Source organism: Falco biarmicus, chromosome 1, assembly GCF_023638135.1.
Source record: "Falco biarmicus isolate bFalBia1 chromosome 1, bFalBia1.pri, whole genome shotgun sequence".
Lineage (NCBI taxonomy): Eukaryota > Metazoa > Chordata > Aves > Falconiformes > Falconidae > Falco > Falco biarmicus.
The window spans coordinates 75,138,010-75,164,162 of record NC_079288.1 but is presented as its reverse complement, the minus strand read 5'-3'; the positions used below and the strand labels follow the sequence as shown (position 1 = coordinate 75,164,162).

Genomic DNA, 26,153 nt, shown 5'->3' with positions numbered 1-26,153 from the left:
GACTATAAGGTAATTTTCTTCTGATGAAGACCTACAGTTTTCTTCCTCACTTGGAATTTCACACGCAATGGAATTTTTACACACAATGTCCAAAGGCAGGGACAGTGTTTCCATTTATGTGAGGAAGAATTGGCACCTCTGAGAATTCTTGCATAACTTTCATAGTTCAAGCTTAATTGCCTCAAACACACACACACTTCTTTTATTATGTAATTTGGATAGCATGTATCATGTTAGAATGTACACTACAACTAAAGAATGGGTTTATACATAATGTCTTTAATAATTAAACATGCTTCTGAACAATAAGAAAATCAAGTCATCATTTTTTCCCCTGAATTTCTATTGTTAGACATCATATATACAGATATATTTTAAGGCAGAATATATTTTACATGAGAGGTTTCTATTTTTAAAAATTATTTTTGGTGTAAATTTTGGTGTGATGGTCTAGTTTCAAGAGGAATAACAGAACTTTGACATTACTGCCAATTGGACTGGTTTCTAGCAGTCAATATTTGTTGCCACAGACAATGCAAGTTCCTATAGGTATGTAGCTCATACACGTTCTTTCCACAAAACTTTGTTTCATTGTACACAGTGACAATACTTCCTATGTACAGGTTGTACTATCTTCCAATCCTACTTTTAAATACCAAAGAAGTTTTCTTTACATATGCATAAAGTTTTTCCATTTACTGAAGATTTTAAGCCAATAAGTATGCATGCTATTGGCTTAAAAGTTTAAACAGTCATCAAATACCGCTCCTCCCCTTTTGATTTGTCTTGATTACAAATATGCACTGTAAACAACTTGCCTTCCTTTTGATATTTTGTTCAGTTCACCACACTGCCATCACAAAGTTAGTCACTGGGTTTATGCCAGAAAAAATATAAAATGTATAAAATGGACCGCATGCACTTTTCTATTGCCATGCCAAATTAGGACCTTTGTAGCTGCAACACACTGAAAAGATGTTCAGGAGCGTTATCCCTTTTGTTTACCTCTCACACTAAAGGAAATTACAATTTGAGGAGTTACCTGTTTTTGAATAGAGATGAACCTCACCGGCCCCTCTTTAGTGGGTATATTGATTGATAACCACAGGGAAACACTGACGCCTTTTTGCTGGCAGATTTGTCCAGGACATTTTACTGGACATGTCTATTAAGCAGGTACACCAAGACCTGATGGTCAGCATGCTGTCCTCACACTGCACACAAAACTTGTAGCCTGCAAATTCCTAATTCCTCCTCTGCCAGATATACTACTGCTGAGGCATGACTGAGTGCACAGGGTATGTGTTCTTACAGATTTACCTGCACTGCTTTTGGTGGGACTGTAGTCCTTTGTGTGTGTTTTGGAATTTTACTCCAACCTGCAAATCTTAAATTTCAAGGTTAGTCTTTTTAGCAATTACAGGAAGCTCCAGCATGTACTATTGAAACCTATCTGCTCCAAAGTAAGCTTTAAACTTCCAAAACAAGGTGGCTGTGGAAGTGCAAATAACTACTGAGTAGATGCAGTTACTGTATACAGGAAGCTAGGATCAAGTTCAAATAAAAGCTCTGGGCACCAGTTCTTAGCAACTGATTTTAAAGCAGTTGTAATCTTCAAAGCTATCTATTTATCTCTACAGCAGAGGCCCTGGGTATTATATACCTAATGACTTAGACCATTTGAGCAACCTTCTTTCACATTAAAAAGGTACTTTAACTTTTTCCTTTGCCAGATTAACTGTTCAGCCCATTTCTGACAGATGAGATCAGCTCTATGGAATTTTAATACTATGTTTCTTTTTAAATGTGTCTCTGTTTATTTCCTTGTGCCCAAATGGAAGTTTTAAGACTGTTGAGGTTCAAAACTGACTGTGTAATATTACTTTTACTGTTTTGGGGTGTTTTTCAGTAACTACTGGTCACATACCTAAAGCACAAATAAATAAGTAAAAGTAGAAATAAAGACATGATCTTGTTCCCAAGAATTTCCAGCTAAGATCCTGATCCAGTAAAGGGGTTATGTGCTTAAGTGCATGTGCCATGTGTGGTTCTGTTGACCCCAATGGGAGTATTCACAATATTCACAGTGGTTTAGTATGTGTGTTAATCTTTGCAAAGTCGGGAGGTAAACAATAGAATGTCTGTTAAAATTTACTTTGCTTTAATGAACTGTGGTTTCTTTTTTCATCCAAAAATGTATAGAGTATTCCAGTTATTTTAAAGTACCTAAATTTCATTAAAAAGTCAGTAAACTATAAGATCACATAGTCACCAATAAGTTGTTTTTTCTAAAAGCAGGAAGGGGAGGTGAAGTTCAAAATAACTTTCATATATCTATAGTTTAAATGTAAAGAAGGAGCACTCTAACAGCAAAAATCTGTAGATTCTTATCCAGTGCCCACTTAAATAGGAATACTTCAAGGGAGCGTAAATGTTAAATTCATTATATGTTGGAATAAGCTATACAGCTGAATATGCACAAAACCAGATAATTTTATCATCTACATTTTCAGGAGCATACTACCATGGGCTAAGCTGTGAATTTCTTATTTCTATTGGCAAGAAGTTACCTGTGCAAGTGCCTGTGAAATAATGTGTTTGCAGAGTGAGGCATTAGTTGCCATAAGGATGGCAGAACCACAGCATATGAAAATTACCTTAACACATAGCATTGGTGAACATGTCTCAGAAGTGTCTCCAGGGAGTTTCAGAATGAGGGTGTCAGTGTGACATTCCTGGAATTTTATTGTGTGTTTACTTTGGTTTTGGTAATGCAAAGAAAAGGAAAATGACCAGTTTTAGGAAACACACCTGAAAGTACCTGATTTACTATGTGTAAATTCCACACAGCCCCGTTAAATAAGTCTTTTGCTAAAGTATCTTTATACTGAATTTCTTAATCTTGAAAGAGCAAAGGCATTTGGCTCAAAGTTCAATTGAATACTGCTGGCATTCCTGGAATGAAAAGTTTAATTTCCATCATTGTCCACTTCTTTAATACCTTAAATATATTTTCACGGTAAATCCAGCACCGAGGACAGTGACTTAAAACAGTCTGTCCCTTTAATTAGAAATACAAATGTATGTACCACAATAAAAACACAATTTTAAATAGAATATTAATAACAAAGTATGAAAGAATACTAATCACAATATAACTATGAGGGAACCACTAACGTACAGCTAAGGCTGAATTGATGAGAATTGAACTGAAAGAAGAGTAGTAATCCGCAAGGGAAGAAAGCAGGTACTCTGGAGTAGATAGGAAAAATAGTTGCGGTTCCAGCCCACTGGGGAGAGGCAGGGTTTTGAAACTGTGCTCTTTGGAGACTGTCTTGGGGAACGTGCTTCTGGTCAGTGAAAGGATAGTTAAAAACTGCATGGTATCTGCTGGATCCCAGAGCATTAGATGCCATACATATATATATATATATATATATATACACACACACATATATATGCATACATCTACGTTACATATATACACACTTATATATGTGTGTAACATCACCACTGGTTATAGGGTCAAAAGTTTTCCCGTGTGCCACGCAGTTTCACAAAGCCAGCCCCCTGCAGGGCGCACGGCCGCGAAGCCCCCTTGCTCACACGGACTATCTCACACAGCTTCGTGCAGCATCCGCACGGCCACCAACCACGGCGCCTAACACACCTCCCAGGTACCGGGGTGACACTGTCCCGGGCTGGGTGGCAGAGCAGAGGGCCTCGCCGGCCAGCTCCTCAGCAGAGAAGCAACCATGGCTGCATGCTCCAGGTGAACCAGGCTGCTCCACCCATACAGCTCGGGGACACGGGACCAGGGGGCATACACGTGTCATCATTTCCCACGGGAATCTCACACCAGCGCCAATCCCACACCCCGGTGCAGACCTGCTAACATGTATTAGTAACTCCAGTTAACGTGTCTTTCCGTGGCTAAGCGGCCGATGTAAAATCTCGGAAGACTGCGTGTAACAGCACCACCTGGCGACACCTGCGACGGCGCCGTGGGGGGGTGGTCTGGGCGGCCAAGTTGGGCTGGAACGGCACCTGCGTTCCGCAGAGCCGCGGTGAGGCAGGAGGGGCCGCGCACAGCCCCGCGGCGGCGCGTACGCGGGAGGCGCCGGCCCCCGCTGGCAGCAGCCGCGCTCCGGCGGCGGGAGCCACGCGCTTCCCCCGAACTCGCGCCCCGGCTGCCCGGGCCCGGCGCTGCGCGCCCCACCGCGGCCCGGGCGGGCTCCGCGGGGGCTGACGAGGAGCTCGGCCCCGCCGCCGCGCAGAGAAGGCGGCGTGGCGACGAGGCCTCCCCCGCCCGCCGGCCCACGCTGGGCGGAACGCGGCGGCCGGGGCCGCGTTGCGCGGGGAAGAGTGCGCGGCGGCACCGGGCGGCGGCGGAGGGCGCGGGCCGCCATGGCGGTGGACATCACCCTGCTCTTCAAGGCCAGCGTGAAGACGGTGAAGACCCGCAACAAGGCGCTGGGAGTGGCGGCGGGTGACAGCGCCAAGGACGAGCTGCTGAAGCGGAGCGCCGCCCGCTGCAAGAGCGACTTCACCAGCCGGGCCCGGGAGGTGGTGAGTGCGGCGGCGGGCACCCGGGCCCCGGGGGGAGGACAGGGCGCGCGGCAGCCGGGCTCCCCGGCGCCCCCCCGTCAGCGGCTCCGCCCGGGCGCCGCCGCGGGCAGCCCGCCCCCCTCACCCCCGCCTCGGGGCGGCCCGCCGCGTCCAGCTCTCCCCGGAGGCCCGGGGGAGCGACCGGGCCCCGGAGCCGCCCGCAAGCGACCCCGGGGCAGCTCTTTCCCACACGGATGTGGACTGGGAGCGCCGGCAGCCCGGCGGCTGGTGTGGCGGCCGGGGGAGGCTCCGACCCGCCTGTCGCCCGCGGCCCCCTCGGCGCGGCCCGGCCGGGGGTGGGCCGCTCGGCCGCCGGGGCAGGCAGGGACCCCCGGGGGCGGCGCTGGCCGCGGCCCTGCCTGCGGGGACTGGCGCTCCTGGTCGCCCAGACCCGGGTGTCCCTGGGGGCTGTGCCGCGGCCGTGCCTGCGTTCACACGCCTGGTTCCTCATGCCGGTGCCACGTCAGAGGGCGCCTCCGTAGCAAACACGAGCGTAAGCGGCGGTAACGTTGCACCGAAGTCTCTAGTGTTGTTGTTTTCCCCTGTCACGCGGTATGGCTGTGAAGTGCCAGTTCTGTACAAATGGCACGTGAAAGGGTAATCGGAACATTTTAAGACTTGAAAAGGCAAGCACCGAGAAGTTGAGGAGTTACAGAGCTGTAGGCTTACGAGCATTAATAGTAATCCTCAGTCATGCTGTAAAAACGTTGCAGGTAAAAAGCAGGGGGAAAAGTCTGACAGCAAAGCAGGGTTTGAATTACCACGTTTAATAAGGCACTGGACCATATTTTGAAAAACTAGGGGAAAAAGACTTCTCAGTACACTTTTTGAGGAGACAGGCTTACAGAGCACATATACAAGTTTAGGCCTAAATGAAGAATGCACAAGTGACCTTGTTCGGTCATTTTCGAACTTGTGATTAATTTAGTTTTCAAGCACAGATATGAATGTCACATTTCTGTGCTCATTCTACTTTCCCCAGTTCTGAGAATGAGTACTTAAAAATTAATGTGTTTTATAACACTTGGTGTTTGATGTTCAGTAACTCAGTGATTTCTTTGAGGCCTAAGCAGAGGGTAGCAAGTTGGGTACCTGTTAAATGAACACATAATCATTAACCATTACAAAAAGCTGATTTAAGTGATTTGTCAACTGCGAGTTCTGTGGTAGGGATCTATCTGCAGTGATCAGAACAGTCCACAAAACTACATTCAAGCATTCAAGATCTTTTTCAATGAGATCTATCTTCCCCCCCACCCCCCATCTCCTGATTTTGATTAAAGATATTCCACATTCTGCAGTGTTAGAGAGAACAGACTCCTTCAGTCTTACCCCAGAACAGGGTGGACTTTTTAATTTTTAACACAAGTTTTGTGTGAGTGAATTCCTAGAATTCTAAAAAGGATTGAAACTCTATCACAGGGCATCATGTTGACATTTATCTGCGTTGTCAACATGGCTGTAACTTTTAAATCTGCTATTCAGAACTCTAGCACTTGGGCTGATGCTGAGGGCAGGTTGTTGCCCTCTAAGGGTTTAGCACTAGACAGTGTTTGGATGGTTTGCTGAAGTGTTTCACAGTTGTTTGTGGTAGCAGAGGGAGCAAGAGGAAACCAGAGGTTTTCTTAGGTTACATTCTAGATGCTCTTACAGCCACAGACTTCTGGTCATTCGCTCTGAAGCTTTTTACCCCATTGCCACCAGTACTGTCTCTGTCTGCACTTTGGGTTCTCCTCAGTTTCAGTGTCTCTATTCCAAACAATTTACGACCTTAGACTAGGCTCACACCCACTTCTTCATCCTAGTCTGTTTTTCTTTCTTCCCTTCCTACCATCAACGTTGCTTTTGCTTTCTGCCAGTTTTGGTTTTCTTCCTTAAGGTCCAGTGGAGGGCTGTGAAGATGATTAGGGGACTGGAACATCTCCCTTATGAGGAAAGGCTGAGAGAGCTGCCCCTATTAAGTCTGGAGAAGACTGAGAGGGGATTTTACCAATGTATTTGAATATCTTAAGGGCAAGTGTCAAGAGGCTGGGGCCAGGCGCTTTTCAGTGGTGCCCAGCGACAGACAAGGGGCAACAGGCACAAACTGAAACATGGGAAGTTCCATCTGAATATGAGGAAGAACTTCTTTACTTTGGGGGTGACAGAGCACTGGAACAGGCTGTCCAGAGAAGTTGTGGAGCTGCCTTTTCTGAATATGTTCAAAAGCAATTCTGTGCCACCTGCTCTAGGTGAACCTGCTTTAGCAGGGGGTTGGACTAGATGATCTCCAGAGGCACCTTCCAACCCTGACTGTTCTGTCATTATGTTTGTACTCAAGCCTAGCCGCACCTTTATATTTTTATTGCCCAGCCATAGTCCTGTGTAGCGATGGCGTGCTATAGCTACGTCCTTTTCCTCCCACTGTAGTCCTTTGTTTTCCCCTATTCACAGCTACTGTTTCCTGCTGGCCCCTGTCTCCTTTTTGAGCTCCTTGTCATTTCTGAGTTTCCTTGGGGCACTGTCATGGCAACAGAAAGAACGACAAAGATGTGAATAAAAGTAACTTCTTTAATTGCAGGAGCTTCAAGTGAAGTAAACACCTAATGGCAACGTGGATGAGCTGAACAGTCTGTCTGAGGGGGAGAATGGGTTTAATTAGTGGTACTTACATAAACAATGACTTTGGAGAAGAAGCCAAGGCTTAAAATGTGTGCTGAAGCAGGTCTGAACATGATTTCTATCAACATGCTGATCAATGAGTAGGATTGAGAGGGAGCCAACAACCTGCTAGACCAGAGACCAGCATTTTAACGTATGAATAGAACGTTGAAACTGCAGCTAGAAGAATAAGCTTTGTAGTAAAATAAATTATTACTTTAATTGCTTGTTTCAGCCACATGCAGTTTGGTTTGATTGTATATGCCAAACTCTTTTTCAAATAATTTATCATAGCCTCACAATTAAAAATTTAGCTGCTTCTGCCGAGACCATGCAAATGTAATCTTTGATACATTCATTAGTTCTTTAACATTTCTTTTTCAAAAAGCTCCCCCAAAGCTAGTGAATTCTTGTATGTCTATGTATAGGTCTTTTGTTTATTGTTTAAGAAACATAACAAATGGTTAACTAGTTTGTTTTTAAAACTTGTGAAAGATACTGGTCAGAATCCGTATAGAATAACAGTGAAGACTCTGAAAAACCTACACCTAGTCACCACTTTCATTATGCTGTATTTGGTTCCAGAATGGAATAGTTCAGTTGGAAGTGACCCACAATGATCATCAAGTCCAGCTGCCTGACCAGTTCAGGGCTGACCAGAAGCTAAAGCAAGTTGTTAAGGGCATTGTCCAAATGCCTCTTAAACATTGACAGGCTTGGGGCATCAACCACCTCTCTAGGAAGCCTGTTCCAGTGTTTGGCCACCCTCTTGCTAAAGAAATGCTTCCCAATGTAGAGTCTAAACCTTCTCTGGCCCAGCTCTAAACCATTTCCGCATGTCCTATCACTGGGTAACAGGGAGAAGAGATCAGCACTTCCTTCTCCACTTCCCCTCCTCATGATGCTGTAGAGAGCAATGAGGTCACCTCTCAGCCTCCTTTTCTCCAAACTAGACAAACACCAAGTCCTTAGTTGAAGATCTCCATTTGACATGCAAATATTGGAATACATAGGCAGTCTACACACAGACCTGCTCCTTTTGTTATTATATTCTGGGTGGGTTTGCCTAGCTTCTTGCAGGCAGAGATGTGCTGACACAGCTGCGCTCCAAGCTGCGGGAGCAGTAGCCGGCCCTGGTCCAAACAGACGGCAGCACAGCTGGAGTGTGGGCTGGGCAGGCACTCAGCTGTGCCTGTAGCAGCCACACAGCTGTAGGATCAGAATTCTTCTTTCTAGCCCATCCCACTGAGGTTTTATATCACATTATTAATGTGTTTTGAGCACTTGGCTGAACTGTATTAAGTGATGTAACTCTCTTGTCATACATAGCATATTTTCTTCCTTCTTTTTCCCCTGAAGAACTATGAGTTTTGCAATAGGATCTGATGAGGACTTTGGGAATGTTTGCTTTTTTTATTTTTTTGTCTTCTTCGTAGACAGACTCTAAGGGTCTTTAAGAAGAAAGATTGAAGGTCCATGGCATGTGGAGAAGAGGCTGGCAAAGTTGGAATAGTTCTTATTTTCTGTTGAATTTCAATTTTCTTTCCTACGAAGGCTCTGTGTCTGCACAGTGAGCTTCTGAATTTATGGTGGAGTTTCATTGCACCTGGGAGATACATTTATAAAGTCCTGCTTTACATTCTCAAAATTAACATGATTTTTTTAGATGAATTAAAGTAGGCACAGAGAATGTGGAATATAAGAGCTTTGACTTGCCTCAGTGTTGTGTAGAGAAACTGGTTCAGAAGGGGGAGGATATATTTTGTGTGCTCTTGTAATTTCTGTTAGTCACAAACCATGCTCCAACATTCTGTATTAATTTGTATTTTTTCAAAGCTGACTTTTATGCTCAGGTGTACTGTATTGCTGTAGTCTGTGCAGAGCTGATGAAGGTATTTTTGTTTGAGATTAAGTTGGTAACACAAGGATGTTTTGAGGTTATCTCAAACCATTGTACTGTTAGTTGTAGAGACTGCTGTTGCTGGTGATACTGTTAAATTGTGACAACTAATCTGTTTGCCTATGGATGCTCTTCTAAATCGAAGACAAATGTTAATGGCCATGAACTTTTGAAAGGATTTTCTTTGCTCCAGCGTTGACCCATCACTGTTTATTTGGTTTGGGTTTTTTGGTCTGTCAGCTGCATTGTACAGCCATTGCGTTGTCTGATATGTAATGAAAAATGACTAATGCTCTCTGTATGGTGAATGTTTTTGGCATCTCTCCACCTGTTCACCAGTTGCATATTGACTAGGACCAAGTAAGAAATGATTGTTGAGGGATTCCCTACAAGAAAGCTATAGTAACAGTGACAGACTTTCCATTGCTTGCAATTCATAGAAGACTGTCAGGATTCATTATGTATATGTTAGAGCTTTTTGGTCAATTAAAACAAAAGCAGCATTTTTTTTCCCTTAAACTTTTACAGTGACACGGCTATTTAAATTGTAGTATACAGTGATACAAAAGCTTGTGTTTCAGCTTGTGCAGACTTACCTAGCTCTGGTGGGTTGACCCTGGCTGGACACCAGGTGCCCACCAGAGCAGCTCTGTCACTGCCCGCCTCAGCTGGGCAGGGGGGAGGGAATACAGTGAAAGGCCCGTGGGTCAAGGTAAGGGCAGGGAGAGATCACTTGCTAATTGCTGTTATGGGCAAAACAGACTCGATTTGGGGAAAATTTAATTTATTGCCAATCATATTAGAATAATGAGTAAACAAAACCAAATCTTAAACCACCTTCCCCCACCCCACCCTGTGTTCCCGGGCTCAGCCTCACTCCCGATGTCTCTCCCTGCTCCCCCCGAGCGGCACAGGGGACCGGGAATGGGGCTGGGGTCAGTCCCTCACAGCTGCCCCTGCCGCCCCTTCCCCCCAGGGGGAGGGTCCCCACACGCTGCCCCTGCCCCAGCCCGCCCCCCCCCGGGGGCGCAGCCTCCTTGGGCACCCCCTGCCCCGGCCTGGGGCCCTCCCCGGGCGGCCGGTGGGTCCCTGCTCCCCGCGGGCTCCATGGGCTGAGGGCACAGCCGGCCTCGCTGCGGCCCTCACCGCGGGCTGGGGGGGAACCTCTGCTCCGGCGCCTGGAGCCCCTCCGGCCCTGCCTGCACCCACCGGGTGTCTGCGGGGCTGCTGCTCGCACACCTGCTCACTCCTCTCTTCCACTGCGGTTTTTTTTTGTGCAAAATTTCCGCCCCCCCCCTCCATTCTTAAATTTGCTATCCCAGAGGCACTGCCACTGTCACTGATGGGCTCGGCCTTGCCCAGCGGCGGGTCCATCCTGGAGCTGGCTGGCGTTGGCTCTGTCGGACATAGGTAAAGCTTCTAGCAACTTCTCACAGAAGCCACCCTGTAGCCCCCCCAGCCTTGCCACACAAACCATTAGTTTTTTGGTAAGGTATCAGATTGGAGATTAAGGTGAGTTAATGTGCTAAGTGATTGAAGAATGTTAGGGATTAGAGCAAAAATATTTTTAAAAAATTGTGTGTGAAGTAAGTGTTCAGTCACAAACATAAGCAGTTCAGCTGTAGCATAGGCCCAGTTTATGTGACATTTGTTCAGAGATTCACTGTGGTCTTAAACCTGCAGTTTCGGACATTTTCAAAGATGATCAGTTTTGAAAGGCGTTTGGGACTTGAACTTCTGTTTTAGGACAGTCTTAGGAAATCTGACTAAGCCTTTCTTGTTACTTTTTTATGACAAGTAAGAGCGATTGGGAATATCATCTGTCAAATAATGCTTCTTTCTTAGTTATTTGAAAATATGGAAGGAATGAGAATTTTTTATCATTGCTGACTGTCCAGTATGTGTTGGAGAAATGGAATCAGGGCTGACACAGCCTATTGACAGAAATAAACATAAATTAATGACCAAGCAGAATTTCATGGTGGGCTTGACTGCAGCCATGAATGAAAATTTGTGTTTTGCAAGGGAGATTCTCTTCTTCTTTAAGGCTTTGGAAAAAGCTAAAAAATTAAGTGTTGGAGCATAATTCTTCAAAAGCAATACCAGACATATCTGAAAACATATCCTTGAGAACGGAAAATTTGAAAGGTTAAATGCAAAATTTCAGAATGATCAAATGTCAGTGTTTGAAGCTGTTGAACGCATAAGGATGCCAGATTCATGAGGCTACAACATCTGTTATTCATATAAATTCTGTGTATGGATTCTGTAGAATGATTAACTGATTCTTAAAAAAAATTGGTATGATAGGCCAATAGTCACATCAAAAATATGTTCAGCTGCTCTGTACAAATATGTAACGAGGAGGAAAAATCCCCACATAAAACTTGACTCTGAAACTAGGTCTTATGAAAGCCAGAACAAATGACATGGAATATAAATTTTGAGCAAACCTTTTAATTGCAAGGCCACCTGACTTTCATAGTGTACTGCTCTGGGTACTCATAGGTTAGCGGTGGGTTTTTTGATTTGCTTTTTTGTTGTTGTGGTTGTTTTGTTTGTTTGTTTTTAATTTCACATATTCTTAGTAAAACAGCTTTTCATGCATACCTGCGTAAGTCCAACGTATCTCATTGTTTGGATGCAGCCCATGGGATAATTCAAAATAGCATTGCTATTAGAAGAGGTGGAGAGTTGATGTTTTGTCTTTGGTCCCAAACATGGGATCTTCCTGCACATCTTGGCAGTTTTGTATTTAGAATATTCTCATAGGAGAAAAAAGGGGTAGGTGTGTTTGTGTACGGTGTTCACAGTGGCTTAATCATTGCCACTGTTGCTGCATTAATAAAGCCTAAAAAAAGCATGGGGAATGCCCAAACCAGTAGCTGGGTCCCCCAGACTGACCATATAGGACCACCTTGAACAGCATAACATAATTATTGACATAGTAAAATTGAAAGTGGGTGGTTTTAAACATACATGCTTTCTGATCCCTTTCAGACTATTCAGGATTGTTTGAAGAGGTACTAAGAATTAAATTCAGCCACTGAAATTGTGTAACAGGTCTGGTTACAGTATATAATCAGTAGCTGGTACACAGCACTAATAAAGGCAAGTCTGCACAGTCACTGGAAAAATTCTAGGGGTTTACAAATCAAAAAATGTTTGGAAAACTTTAGTAGATTATTAGATCTGGACTTCAAACAGAGAATTCCTTGTGCTTATTACGTTTTAGTATCATAAGAAAAAAGAGTCGGCTTGCAGATTGGGAGGTCACAAGCTTTTCCACTGCCTACTTTCAGATGAATAGTAGCTTTGGTAGTAGACTGGTACTGATCTGCTGATGCAGGGAGTAACACGGTCCCTGTTCAAAAAGTAAAAGTTATATGAAAATAAAAATTCCAAGTATTAAATGTTTTGTTGGAATATGACAAAAATTACTATGCTGCTGGTTCTGAGTCAGGTTCAGGTTGGTGTCTCCAGAACATATCAAATTATATCTAAGCTTTTTAAAAGACCAAGAAATATTCAAAATAGTGAAATAGCCAGCTTGCTATATTAACTTTTTATAAGATGGGACATGTATTTGATAGGTCTAGAATAGACCTGAATGGGGATTAATCTGAAAAATTCCATATCTGAGAGTGGTACCGTTGAAGTCCATGGCAGAACACAAGCAGTGCATCAGACTGCATAGTCACGTAGTAAACTTACTTCTGTTGTAGTTGAGTAGCTGGTACTAACCAGTGCTATGAGGGAAGTGGCTAGAAGTGGTTAAAATGGTATGCTTTAATGTTTTTGGTTTTATACTCAAACTAAAAAATTATAACCTGATTTACTAAGCTTAGTTTATACAGTCATTTTGACTCTAATGATTACATAAGAATAACTCCTGTGAGAGAATATTTGGATGCAAGGGAAATATATACTGCTTATGGTATAGCCAATTATAGTCTTTATTAGAAATTAACGACTGTGCCAAATTTTGGACAGCAAGTGATATTTCAGTTCACTTCTTAACTTTTAATGAGAGGTAAGTTCTAATAAATTGGGCCCATAGCTGAGGTCATTAGAATTAATTTTGACTTCTTCCATGTACAGTTATGAACAGTCACTTTTTTCCTCAAAGTTCATCGATGGTGCTGCATGTTGTAGTCATTTACATACACGTGGGTTTCCTTCCCCCATGTTCTAGGCAGAAAATACAATTCTAAATTATACTTTTCAAATGGGGATTTACAGTATACTGCTTTCTTAATATTTCAGGTTTATCTCTTCCCCTCTGCAAATTATGGTTAATGTTAGGTTTTTATTATGAGCATTTATTGTTTTTACTCCTCATTTCCTTCATCCTTTTTAGAGAAGAAATTTAGCCCGAGAGATGGAAAGGAAAGAAGTTGATAATTGTAATTAGTAGAGGAGAAATACATAAAAAGACTCTTTAAGGAAATAGCAGAGGCAAGACTGTTTTTAAAAATTTTTAGAAGATTTTTGGAGACGAGTGAAATGCTGACCTTGTTTAATGCAATAGGATTAAATACCAAATCCCTAATGTTCCCCATGTGATGCTTTGGGTTTTAGCAAAACTCACATCCGTAACAGTGGTGAGCATGTAGGTTGGTCTTGGGGGAAGAGTTATGAACTCTTACATTTTGGGAAATGTCTCTGCAAATGTCTGTTGCTGTCCCCCCTGCTTTGTTTGTTTGTTTTAAAGTACATTCTTAACTCCATGGGAATTATTTTCTGAACATAACTGAACAGCAGGATTGAAAGTTGGCTTGAGAGATGACTTTCCTTAGTTGCCTATTAATTTTGTTTTGAGTAACTGAACCTCATGCGGTGCTTGAGGAGTCCAGAAGTCTCTAAGGCTGAAATTCCTGTTTTGAGGATGTTGCGTTCCTCCTCCACCTCACCTCCTTCCAGGTTGTGGGAGGTTCTTCCCTGACTTACAGTTGTTGGAGGAATTGTTATATCATGTAGCTGGTCACTACATACTCTTTCCTGACTATGGTTGTCCATTAAACTGACACTTCATGTGAGTTCTTGATTTGTCATCTTGCCACAAAACATAAAATTTGTTGAAGTTTGTGGTGCATATGAAAGCAGAAGAAAGCTGAGGTTTATCATATTTAGCCTCCTTTTCTCAAGCAGAGGTTATATCGGTATGACATCTGAAGAAGGAGAAAGGTGGGCTAGCGGCAGCGTGATGGGTCCTGTGGCATCTGAAAAGCTGCAGAGATGCAATGGAACAGAAAGACTGTTAACAAAGTGAGCAGGCTTAGCTGGAAGAAAACAGAATGATGTAGGTTGCAGAATAGACAGTCTTAACATGAGAGGTAGAAATATGCATAAAAAAGAAAAATTAATACCAGTGAATGATACGGAGGTTATGATAGACTACATCCAACTAGGAAAGAAAGGAAGGGAAATGGAAGAAGGAAGAGCGAGAGTGAAACGTAATACTTACATGTTAGTGAATTTAATCGCTGCATTCATGCTTTTTATTGTTTCTCTGAGTTCTTCATCAAAAGATTTTGGAGCAAGAACAGCTTATTATTTTGAGTACTTTGATACACTGTCATCACTAGAAGCCTTGAGCTCTGTATTTATATTTTTTTAAAACATAATCTCTTATTTGGGACAGAAATGAACATAAACAGACTTAAAAGAATATCAATGTGATTTGTTAGAGATTTAACTGTTGGCATTTATTTTTCCAGGTGTTAGCAGTGAGGCCAAAACAAAGCTGATTTTTTCTGGAAGTTAGTAACTTTAAGGTTCCGATACTCCTCCTCCCTCTCATTTTTGAAAACAGGACAAGTTTGGTGGAGAGAAGAACTTACCTGTGACTCTTCCCAGCATCCTGCAGTTCTCATTTTCTGTGTGGATGCTGTTTCCTGCTTGATAAGTTAGGTAAAAGGGCTGTTCTTGTACACTTGAAAAGTACTATTTTTGTTAGCTTCTGCTAAATCTAGACTTGGACTAAGATGTTTTCTTCTCTGTGGCAATTAGCAAACAGAATTTCTGAGTGATCACACGTTACAGCTTTGAGCTCTGAAGTATATCGGAATATTAATAAAATGTGGAAAAATTGTAATTTAGGATGTGATCAGCAAAAAAAAGTTTAAACCTAATTTCAGAGAACAGCTATTTCAAAGCGTAAAGATTTTGCAGATTCTCACAAAAATCAATTACCAATCACTGCTTTCAGTGAGTAGCACTGACACATGTTCTTGCTAATTGGGGCTGGGTTTGGTCATCATGATTAGTTATTGCTTAACGCTGAGCTGATTCCTTGTGATTTTTGGTAATGAGTGGATTAAGTTTCTGTGTGTGTCACCACAGACAAAAGGATATAATTTTACAGTGCAAGGTTATGTAATTATATGCTCTGTCTTTGAAATATTTTTTTCAGACGGGCAAATATTAAAACCTAGTATGATAGCTTCAGCAGTGAAAGCAATTAAAGGGTGAAAACTGGAGCTATGAATAATTTCCAGCAATTTTGGGAAAATGTTCTTTAGTGTTGAAAATATTACATATTATAATTGCATAGAATTTTAAATGATGGGTACTTTCTTGAAAATAAAGGTTTCCTGACTTCAGGGTGGTGTGGCAAAGCTTTCTGTCTGCCAAAAAAAGATATTTTATTGGTCATCAGGTACCAGCCTTGAGGTGTTTGTTGTCCCTTTTTACCTTTTCATTCTGACTCTGCCTTTCCTTTTCATGGAGGGTGGTGAGAGCAATAGAGAAGTGGATGTACTGCATCTGCTCAAATTTAAATCTCTTCCATTTATGTAGGTATTGTCCAGCATTTGAAAAACAAAACAAACAAACCAAAACCCAGATACAGTTAAATGTAATCCTGCTTCTTTTCGGTCCTTGCTTTTCCATTATTAATACACTGCTTGACTGAATATTTCCTTTTTTAGTTGAATTTTAAACAACTTTGAATGTGGATGTAATCTCACTGATTCTGAATTGAATATTTCATTTCTGTAGTACAAGATGCAACCTCTCCCTGCCTCAGTTGGGTAGCAAATATGAAATGGGTTTCAAGTGAACGTCAGTGGAGGTTCTGTGAGGATATCCAGAAGCTCTTAAATGTTATGAGGTTCTGTGGTTGAAAATAAGAGAAAGGGTCTTGGTTTGACTGATAAATTTATTAGATCTCTAATATGGAGTGGAATTCTAATTAGAATTCTAATATGGTCATTCAGTGTTGTGGGGTTTTTTTTCGGAAAAAAAGTCCTCAAATGTTTAGACCAGGTGAAAGTAAAATATCACTACATTTAGAAGATCAGAAATAATCTTGCTGCAGGATTTGTGAGGGTTTCTGGAGTAAAATACATATCTAGGGCCTGGCAGGTAAAAGAGGAGCTGAGAATGGACCACCAGGTTGCACAGCAGCCCACCATGGATGTGGTGGGGACTCCTCACCCACTGGCTCCATGGCAGCAGTGTGCGGGGGACTGCCAAGTAGTCAAGAGTCCTCAGCCTCCAAGGAAGGGAAAAGTCGCTTAAAGGGGAAGGAAGACAGGGGAGTTTTTCAGCAGTGTGCTGAAACCAAGGTGTTCTAAGGAGCACTGGTATTTTGGGGAGGAAAATATGCTTTGTGAGTTCTGAGTTGTTCTAGAAGTGTTGCATCATCTGCTGGTTTTCAGATTTACATGTGTAAAATATAGATGCAATTGCATCATGGTTTTTTGTTGGGTTTTTGTTTGTGGGTGGTTTTTTCTCCTATTTTCAGGTGGTTTGGATGTTCTTACGAAGTAGAAAATTTTGAATTTCCATTTTTTTTGAGATGTCTCTTACAGAAATTCCAGCTTTCCTTTGAGATGTTTTGGCTGAGCTAATGGTCTCATTTCCACCCCCACCTATCTCCATTTTAATTTTTTTCTTGCCTTTACTCTTGCCCTTTCCTGGAAAAGAAGCAAAACATTGTGTGAGATGTAGAGGAACATACTGCTTACTCTTACAACACTTTATGTATAACTTAAGGCATGTTATACATTATATCTGTCCTTTTTATAATGAGTTCATTTATATTAAAAATAAATGGTGATAGCAAAATGACGTGTGAAAGACAAACATGTAATGGTGATGAAAACCATTTAATGATTAGTAGGGAGGCAAATATTTACTGAAAATAAAAACCATGTCTAAAGGCTCTAATGCTGACTTTTGGAAACAGTACCATGTTGTGGTATTTGCAATACTGTATGTCCTGTACAGTAGATATTGTTGAAAATTGCTTGGGAACTGGAGCTTGCAATTGTAAGCTTGGAATGTCCTGCAGATAATTAAGTTGTGGTCAGGCTTTAGAAAAATAAAAAGTTCTCGAACTATGATTTTATAAACATGTTACAATAACATTTCTTTATATTTAACAGTTTTTTTATAGAAAGCTGATACTCTCATGAGGCATTCGCTAAAGGTAAAACATCAAGAAAGAAAAAATATTAAATTAAAACTTCACTTAGGATGTTGACAGTTGGCTTGTAATATTAAACAGATGTGTGTGTTCTTGGGGTATTCTTTCAGAACCTTGTTGCATACCCATTTTCAAGTGACAGCTACAAATTTTTGATTAATTTTAAATTCTGCTTTCTTCAGTTGTCTTTGTTCTGTATTATTTTCTTCAGGTCGATTCAGCTGGACAGTGTGATGTATACTGTAGTTTCTGCTGTGATACTAAAGTGAAAGTGATCCTTTCTGTAGGCTTAAATTAAGTCATAGCTCATTCAGCTATATAGAAAACTTACTACATATGCAAAGATTCTTGAGCATGATAGTACCTTTGCATGTGTAAGTAGGGCATGTATTGATTCTGGTTGTGGATATGGCAGGGCATAATTGGCCTCTTCAGCTCCTAGTAAGTACTGCACCTAGGAGCCAATACCAAAATAAAGAAACTTGTCAGTTTTTAAAAGACGGAAGTTTTAATGAAACATAGAGGAATTATCAATTAAAGGAAAAACATACTAAAATGACAAAATGTTGTATCCGGTTCTGATGTCAACCTTTTTCTGAAATGTGGTGGTAGTAGGTTGTTTTGTTTGGGTTTTTTATGTAAAAGTGCTAAAAAAAATCTAAAAACTGAAAAATCTGCTTTGTGGTGTGAATTTTTTCATCCTATTTTGTTAGGGGACATGATCACAAGAAAAAGTCTCCAATTTGTGAAAAAGCAAGAAGATGATAAAGTGCTGAAAAAAGTACACATTATTTGTGGTGAGATTCAGCTGATCCTTGATTTGGTAGATTCTGTATCACTTGAAATCTCTTAAGTCAAGTGCATGTGTTCCAAAATACATACGAGACTCAACAAGTAATGCAGGAGTTAATGCGTAGGGATGACTCAGGAATTCCTTTTTACATATGGGACACTGCTTCATACCAAAGCAAAGAGTTGGATACTGGTTTTCCAAATCCCAGACTACTGCTCTAGTGACCTATGACTCTGATCAATCTGACCTTAGACTGTGTGAATGTATGAATGTTCTGTCTTCATTTTTAATAATAAATGATCTTCCAGGAAACAATGTGTTAACATATTTCTAAAATAAAACAGTCATATTGACTTCACAGGGTGCTTAATCTAATGATGTACCACATAAGTTACTTACCATGAAGTAAGCAACCACTTTTTAATGGATAGGAGGTTTTTTTCTGATTTCTTCCTCACAAATTTTGGAGGACGAATGGATGTACAAAGACAGTTAAATGAGCTGTATGGTGTGTTTTTTTTAAAGAATTTTTTAAAAGACTTTTTAAAGTCATTAACCAATGTGAGGTATTCATTGATTAAATACTACTACATTTCTGTAGTCTGCATACTGACTCAGTTTCATGTATGTGAATTGAGTACGTCCTTTGTCTTTTAAAATTTGTGTAAAGACACAATACACCATAATGTGAGACGAGCTTATTGTAAGAATACACTTTATTTCTGTTAATGTTGTTGTTTCTAATTCCTAAGAATTTTAGCTCACTGTGGAACCCTTTAAAGTATAGAAGGGAAATACTTAAGAGATCAGATACTGTTTCTTATGGGCTTTGAATATGATGTAAAGGACCATACAGCAAATAGAGGAAAATACTTCTTAGAGATGATCAAAATATGAAGGTGAAGAAAAAAGGGAAAAAATATCGAAGAGTTAATTAGTTGGTCTAAAATGTGACCTAGTATAACTTTTTATATCTTGTTTGCTTCTGTGATGTGGCATACAGAATGCACAGTGCTGTGGTCTAACTGTTACTTTGCCACTTCTTCACAATTTATTGTCTGAAAAATAACAGTAGTTTTAGGAGTGGTTTGTGGGTTCACACAATACACTTGAAATACTTACTATAATTTTATTTTGTAGGGAAATAAGGCATGTAGATTTTCTTTGCCTATAGTGAATGAGAAGAAGCCTTTTCTGTATAACTGGTTAAGATCAAGTCTTATTTTACTGAATTAAGCATATGTACCCTATGAAAAATTCTAATTTGAGTATTCAATTTTAAAGAAATACATTTAAAAGCATCCATTAGAGATATGGGAAGGAAGATAATGCAAATATTACATGGATTTGTATCTTTTGAGTAAATTTGTGTGCTTGTTTTTGGACACTAATAAGAATCAGAAGTTTACTTCAAAGACCCATTTTTTTTTTTTTGTTTATACATGGTTGTTACTGATGCTTTTTCATTTAAAAAAGGGCTACTATTACAAAGCCCCATGATTTGTTTGCAGGCATTTTATGGATTGAACTATTTTGAACATACCAATTTGTATCAATCAGTTCTCAAAATACAATGGGAGAAGTTTCTTCTTTCAGTGAGACTTGTAAGTTGTAGTACACAGCCTGATGATAGGTACAATCTTCTGTCAAAGCAGGCATACAAATAACAGTTATTATCATGCATCTTTCTGCTGGGGCTTTGTGGTGGTTGGTTCTGACTTCAGGTTTTGTCCCTTTTGTGGAGGACTTTGAAATAATATGAATAAAATGTTAATCATGGAAATTACGCAAGAGAACTTGCTATGCTCTTAAGCCTCTTTCATTAGCACACTTGGGAGACAGGGGGAGATTATATTAATGTATTTCCTATTATCCTTATTACTGGTGCTTAAATATTAAAACTGTGGCAGAACAACTGTATAGGTGTTTGATCCTACAAGGATAACTCTTTGACTGAGGCTGTTGTCAGTGAGATACTGTTGATTAAACACAAATATATATTGTAACAAAACCCACTTTCTTATTGGAATTTTATAAGCAAGGAGATTGTTGTAATGCAAATAAACTGAAATTCTTGAATAGTAAGTTGTTTGGAATTAAGTTTCCTACCTCTTTTATGAACTGAACTATTATATTGCCTTCTGATTGCATGGTGAGTTTTCTGCTTTAAATTGCTATTACGGTAGCTCTGAGAGTCCCTAACTGAGAGCAGAACTAGATATCCTCCATGGAGCATGTGAACTTTTAACTAAACAAGACATTTTAAGCTGCAAGATGAAATCCTGGTTGTACTGAAACAGGCTGCAGAGTTATGGTTGATTTAATTGGGGAAAAGCTCTTGTAAAGAATTCTTAGCAGAGTGAAAGTTTAATGCTTCTTGTTTGTTCCGTAATTTATCTTGTGATTTGAGAGTGAGGATGAAGGCTCAAATAAGACAGTACCAAAAGAGAAGTCTCTTAAGTGCTTTTTAGGACTTTTTTTTTTTTTTTTTCAATACGTTGCTTTTTTTTTTTGCTTTGTAAGAAGTGAACAGAATTTGTTGGCACTATTCATACATTGTTGAATTGGGTCCTTAGAGAACATTCTCAGAAACTTCTGACAAATGGGGAGGAATTATGAGTAAGGACATGTCTAATCTGTGTTATTTCTTCATATTTCCCTATGTATTCTGTACCCTACATCAAAATAATTCTACAAATATTTATGCATAACAGTTTTTGGGCAAAACTTGTGAGTATTCAATGAGGTGTAGTTTTGAAAATATGTACGAGTTGTAGCAATTAACCTACATGCACATATATAATTCTGGAAAATGGACAGCATATTACATTCAAAGACAGGATCTGATAGACCCAAATTGCTTAAAACATCAGTTATTGAAGATGTCCCCCTGGGACTTTAAGAAACCATTTAACAGATGAAAGTACATTTTGAAAAGTTTGACCTTACAGGCAATCATAAAATGAATCAAAACAGTTCTTTCCTCCCCTGAAATGTACAGAGCCCATCTGTATCTAATCCAGTAATTACAGACTGAGTTCAATTACCTTTTCAAACTTGGAGCAGACTGGAGACTAGGCAATGAACAAACATAGGGTTTTGTCTAGACCTCAATTGACCACAGTCTAAAACTTGAATTTATATCTAGTTTTATTTTTAGCTTCTTTTGGTAGATTTTAAAGGATTAATTTTGTTACGTAGTTGCTAGATCATGAAAGTTTTTACTTCCTGATACAGTGTTTACGACTACATTTTTATCCCAGTTAATAAAATGACACCAAGTCCTGAGAGTTTACAGGATAAACCATTTTAAATGTAATGGAAGTGGGTTAACCAGCTTTTCTGAGTCTTTAATATTGCTACAATGAAATTACGAAAGAATCTGAGCAAAATGATGTAATTTTTTCTTTGTGCTTGTATCCGTATATTTGATGTTCAGATTAAAAAAAACAACACACCAACTTTGATGTTTTTTGCTCTCTTAGAAAAATGAACCCCAAACCTACCTGACTGCAATATCACCAGTAGTTGACACTGATTAAAAACTATGCTGAAAACAGATTTTTTTGACTGTTTTATTAATTTATTTCAGTTAAAGCAGACAGACTATCCATTCAGCCATACGGACAGAGTTGAAGAGTATATATACAGCTACAAGTTGTAGCAGCTAATACAGGTTATCCCTTTGACCACCAAGCTGAGGCCCAGGCATCTTTTGATATTATCCCACAAACAACCAAACAGAGAACATAATATAAATCTTGCTGAGAGCTATCATGCACTGTGTTCACTGTCTGACATAGTAACATTGCCAGCATAATGTTCTTACTCCTTGTCCAATGATTTATGTGCAACCTTCACTTGAAAAACGTTCTTTGCAATAAAGATGTGTGTAGTTTGCAGAAACCAACCAGTGTGCAAGACTTTTGTTGTTACAATAGTGCATTTCCTATCTCTTGGGTAGCAGTGGAGAAGCAGTGATTAAGGACAGAATAAACACTGTATTTTTAAGTTTTAATTATGCAGTGTGCTTTTGATGGAATAGTGTCTCTTGGCAAGTGAAGGCTATGGTAATTGGTGTGTTTAGTTTAACTTACTGATTCTTAATAGTAATCAGCATTTTGTAGCAGTTGCTGTAATTAGTTAAGAATGTGGTTCATGACCACTTCCAAGTCAACACGTATTTAGCAAATAAGGCATACTGTTCCAATGAGTAGTAAATTTGATGTGGCACGCAGGAATCTTTTGATGTTTAATTGGTTTTCCTTGTAACACTTGAGAAAAAAATGATCTAATGAAATGTTGCGTTAACTGTAAAGCTGAGAGGCCCAAGAGATTGTATTGATTATAAAACTATAGAGACAAAATACATTCAGTATAGGCATGGGAGGAGTTCTCTAACGTTTGTCTTCTGGTTTTTGTAGTGTATAGTACAATTTTTTTGTATTTTCTGGATGAATGATAGGGTTCTGAAAAGATAATACGGAAATAGATAAAATTTTCATAGTTGTAATTTTAAAGCAAAATCTATAATAGTGTATGATGAGGAAACGTAGCAAGTTTTGGTATATAACATCAGTCTGGGTTTTTTTTCCTTTAAAAAAAGGATAACTTTCATGCACTCAGAAGTCAGGAAATCCACTCTTCAATTTCAGTCCTTCATCAAAATCCTATTTACACAAAAGCACTGAGAACTTGTTTCCTCCCTGCCTTAATTCCACATCAGGAGCTAAGACCCTTCAGCTGTTGCTAATGGTGAATGTTATATTCTGTTGTACAATCAGATTTGTATTAGTAGATTTATCATAGAAGGTGGGACTATATGCTGTCTAAAAACATTGAGTGCTTCCGATAAGCCTGCTAGCACTTTTTTTTCTTCTCCTCTTTACCATAATGGCCATAAGAAATAAAAAATTCAACCTGGAATTCTAGTAAAGTTTATGCTGCCACTCAACATACCACCAGGCTTTGTAATTGAAAGTAAGGATGGTTGATACAAATTTCTTAGTTTTTCATTCATGTAATAAAATTGCGTTATAGCTTCATAGGAAAAGGCTACTACATCCAGGATGTGGAATCTGTTACTTGTGCTCCATTTCATTTTATAGGGCTTCAGTGTTGCATGGAACTACAGAAACAAGGCGTTTTAGACCAACAGATAAAACGAGTATGTTCTGAGAGTAAAATAAGGCAATGCATTTAGTCTGTAGGTTTGCTGAAATGAGAAGTCTAGATTTTCCAGTGTGTACCCTCAGATCTAGGTGATTTCAATACTGAGGTGTAGCGACATCTCCTCTCACCCCAAATGCTAAGGCTACTAGCAGTAATCATCGAGAGTAATGCTTGCTGCAATAGACAAAAATTATGTTACACTAAAAATGGAAAAAAACCCCTTTTATAGTCTGTCAGAATCTTTCATGACCTTATCAACTCTCTGTTTGTCCCAGGTGAGGGTTGGTTAGTACAGTTCCACCTTTTTGCCCATTAGCAAAGGACTTTGTGTTGTGACTGTTGTAAGAAACTACCAAATTTCACTTAGTTTCATTCCAGCAACGCTGCCTAATAGATTTTCTGCCATGTGCGTTGCATACACTTTGTATTTGTGATGTAAAAAACCCCAGTCATACTATTATTTTGTAAAAAGAAACTCTGTTTTCAGTTTAACAGAAGAGGAAGTTTTAAAGGTGAAAGTATCTGACCATTGTGTCTCAGTGGACATTTTTGTGTTGACTGTTTTCAAACCAGATTGCTTAAGTCAGCCCTTATTGTATGTATGTCCTCTGCCTCAGAGCACACGCTCCAAACCAGGCAGAAAGCACACATCTTTAAACTGCCATTGGTCAAATAAACACATTTAATTTTCCTTGAAAGGTCATTTTTAAATCTAAAGGGAATATTCACTATGTTATAATCCCTGGACTTGACTTTGCAAAAAATAGTGGCTCTTCAGGAGTCACCCCATTTTCTTCTGTTTCATGCATTTAAAAGGAGTAGGTTTCTTTTGCCTTCATTTGTTACTTCCAGCTCTTACTTTTGTTTTTGACAATGTGTGCTTTTATTTCTGGCTCTGTGTGTCATATTTCATCATAGCTCTCTGTTGAAATCTCGCTCACAATTATTTTCTTATTTGTTTGCACACCATTTGATTCCTTTGTTACTGTATTTGTTTCCTGATTTTCTGCCAGCACATATTACAGTATTAATAGTTGCTTGTTTATTTAAATGCTTAGAAAACTTTAGCTGCAGGAAGGATAAATTGGTTGCCCACAAATATCTAGTTAGTTGTTTTACTGTCTTTCTATAGCAGATGTCTGGCTTATTCGTTTTGTTGCTGTTTGATTTGTCTTATAAGGCAGAAATTAAAAGGGCACTCCATGTGAAGTTCTAATCTATATAATTAATTTTTCCTTTTTCTTTTTTCCCCCCTCTCTTGTCCAGCTCTGGCTTTTTGCACTTCTTCCTTTTCTTGACTCCATTCATATCATTAATTAGTGTTTATAATGGCTACTAATTAAAGCAATAAAAACATGCATGCAGTCATTAAAGCTACCCTTTTTTTTATTTTCTAAAGTGCAAATTCCTCAAATCAGTTTAAATAAAAGGAAGATCATGTTCAATTACTTAAACTTCATCAAAAGACACAGTTCACCTAATTTGATGCAGTGCAACTAAATATAACTAAACAAAGTTACGTTAGTAAAACTTTCTATTTAGGCAATGGGTTTTATTTTCCTTCTCTGTTTTTCTATCGTTAGGCATTTTTGTCTGCCTCCTCTGTACTTATTGATGTCGTATTCATGTCAGACAGATGCTTGAGTTGCTTATTGCAGAAACAGCATTTGAATCATTATGAAGGGGACTGGAGAACATACAGGGCAAAAAAGAAAAAAACCACTTCAAACTGGTTTAGATATCATGGCTTTCAGTGTCTGCACTGCTGCTATACAGTTATACAGTGCATTCAACAATCTGCATTCCATTGGTATAACATTAGAGCTGCAGGCATTTGAAATTGTTATGTGTTTCTGTGGCAAAAAACTATAATTTCAGGATGTTCTGGTTCTAATGCTGATGTGCCAAAGAGTAAAACATGCTATTAAAAACATGAGGTCATATTAACCCTCTCTGTGCAGCATATATGTATATATATATAGCATACAGTGTTTTGTTTACGCTATTTTGAGCACTTTCAAGGAGAATGTTTTGCATCCTAGTAGATTTAATTGTTGGTTTAGGGGGGTGGGGTGTTTATTCCCACTATTAAGTGGGGGGTTTTGTTTTATTACCCTGCATAAGGGTCCCATTCTTCCAAGTACATGGTAGGTCTTATGTCTCTAGTATCTAACATTTGTTCTGAAAATAGTTACTGCTTTAACCAGGATGTATCTTATGATCTTTTGGGGTTTTTCGTTCTTTACCTTAGACCATGATCTTCTGCTCTGGTTTTTATTCTCTCTTAAATCAGTTCTTCCCTTCCTTTGCTCTTTGGTGTTGCTTTTGTTTTTTCACCTCTATGCCACAGTGAGCTTTACATCTACTCATGCAGTCAGGTATCTGCTTGATATTTATCAAGTAATCTTGACCAGTCTCCTTATGATAAATTCTCTTCCCAGTATTAAGCTTTCATGTTTTAATTCTGATTGATAGCTTTAAAATTTTCATCTGAAAGTTGCTTGTGAGATAGCTCCCCGGTGGGGAAGGTACCTCATGTTTACCTTTCTCTCGTGTTGAGTACATCATGCCAGTGCATGGGCAGAATACTGAAGTACTGATGAAAG

The 26,153-nt window shown here is 39.8% G+C and overlaps 1 protein-coding gene across 1 annotated transcript in view; it reads left to right on the top strand.

Annotated features, from left to right (window-relative positions):
* Window positions 1-4,023: 4,023 nt before the first annotated feature.
* STX18 (syntaxin 18) overlaps window positions 4,024-26,153 on the top strand; it is a 70,538-nt gene continuing 48,408 nt past the window's right edge. The window contains exon 1 of the mRNA XM_056337632.1: window positions 4,024-4,569. Coding sequence (XP_056193607.1) covers window positions 4,408-4,569 — 162 coding nt within the window. The 5' untranslated portion in view covers window positions 4,024-4,407. The remainder of the gene's footprint in view (window positions 4,570-26,153) is intronic.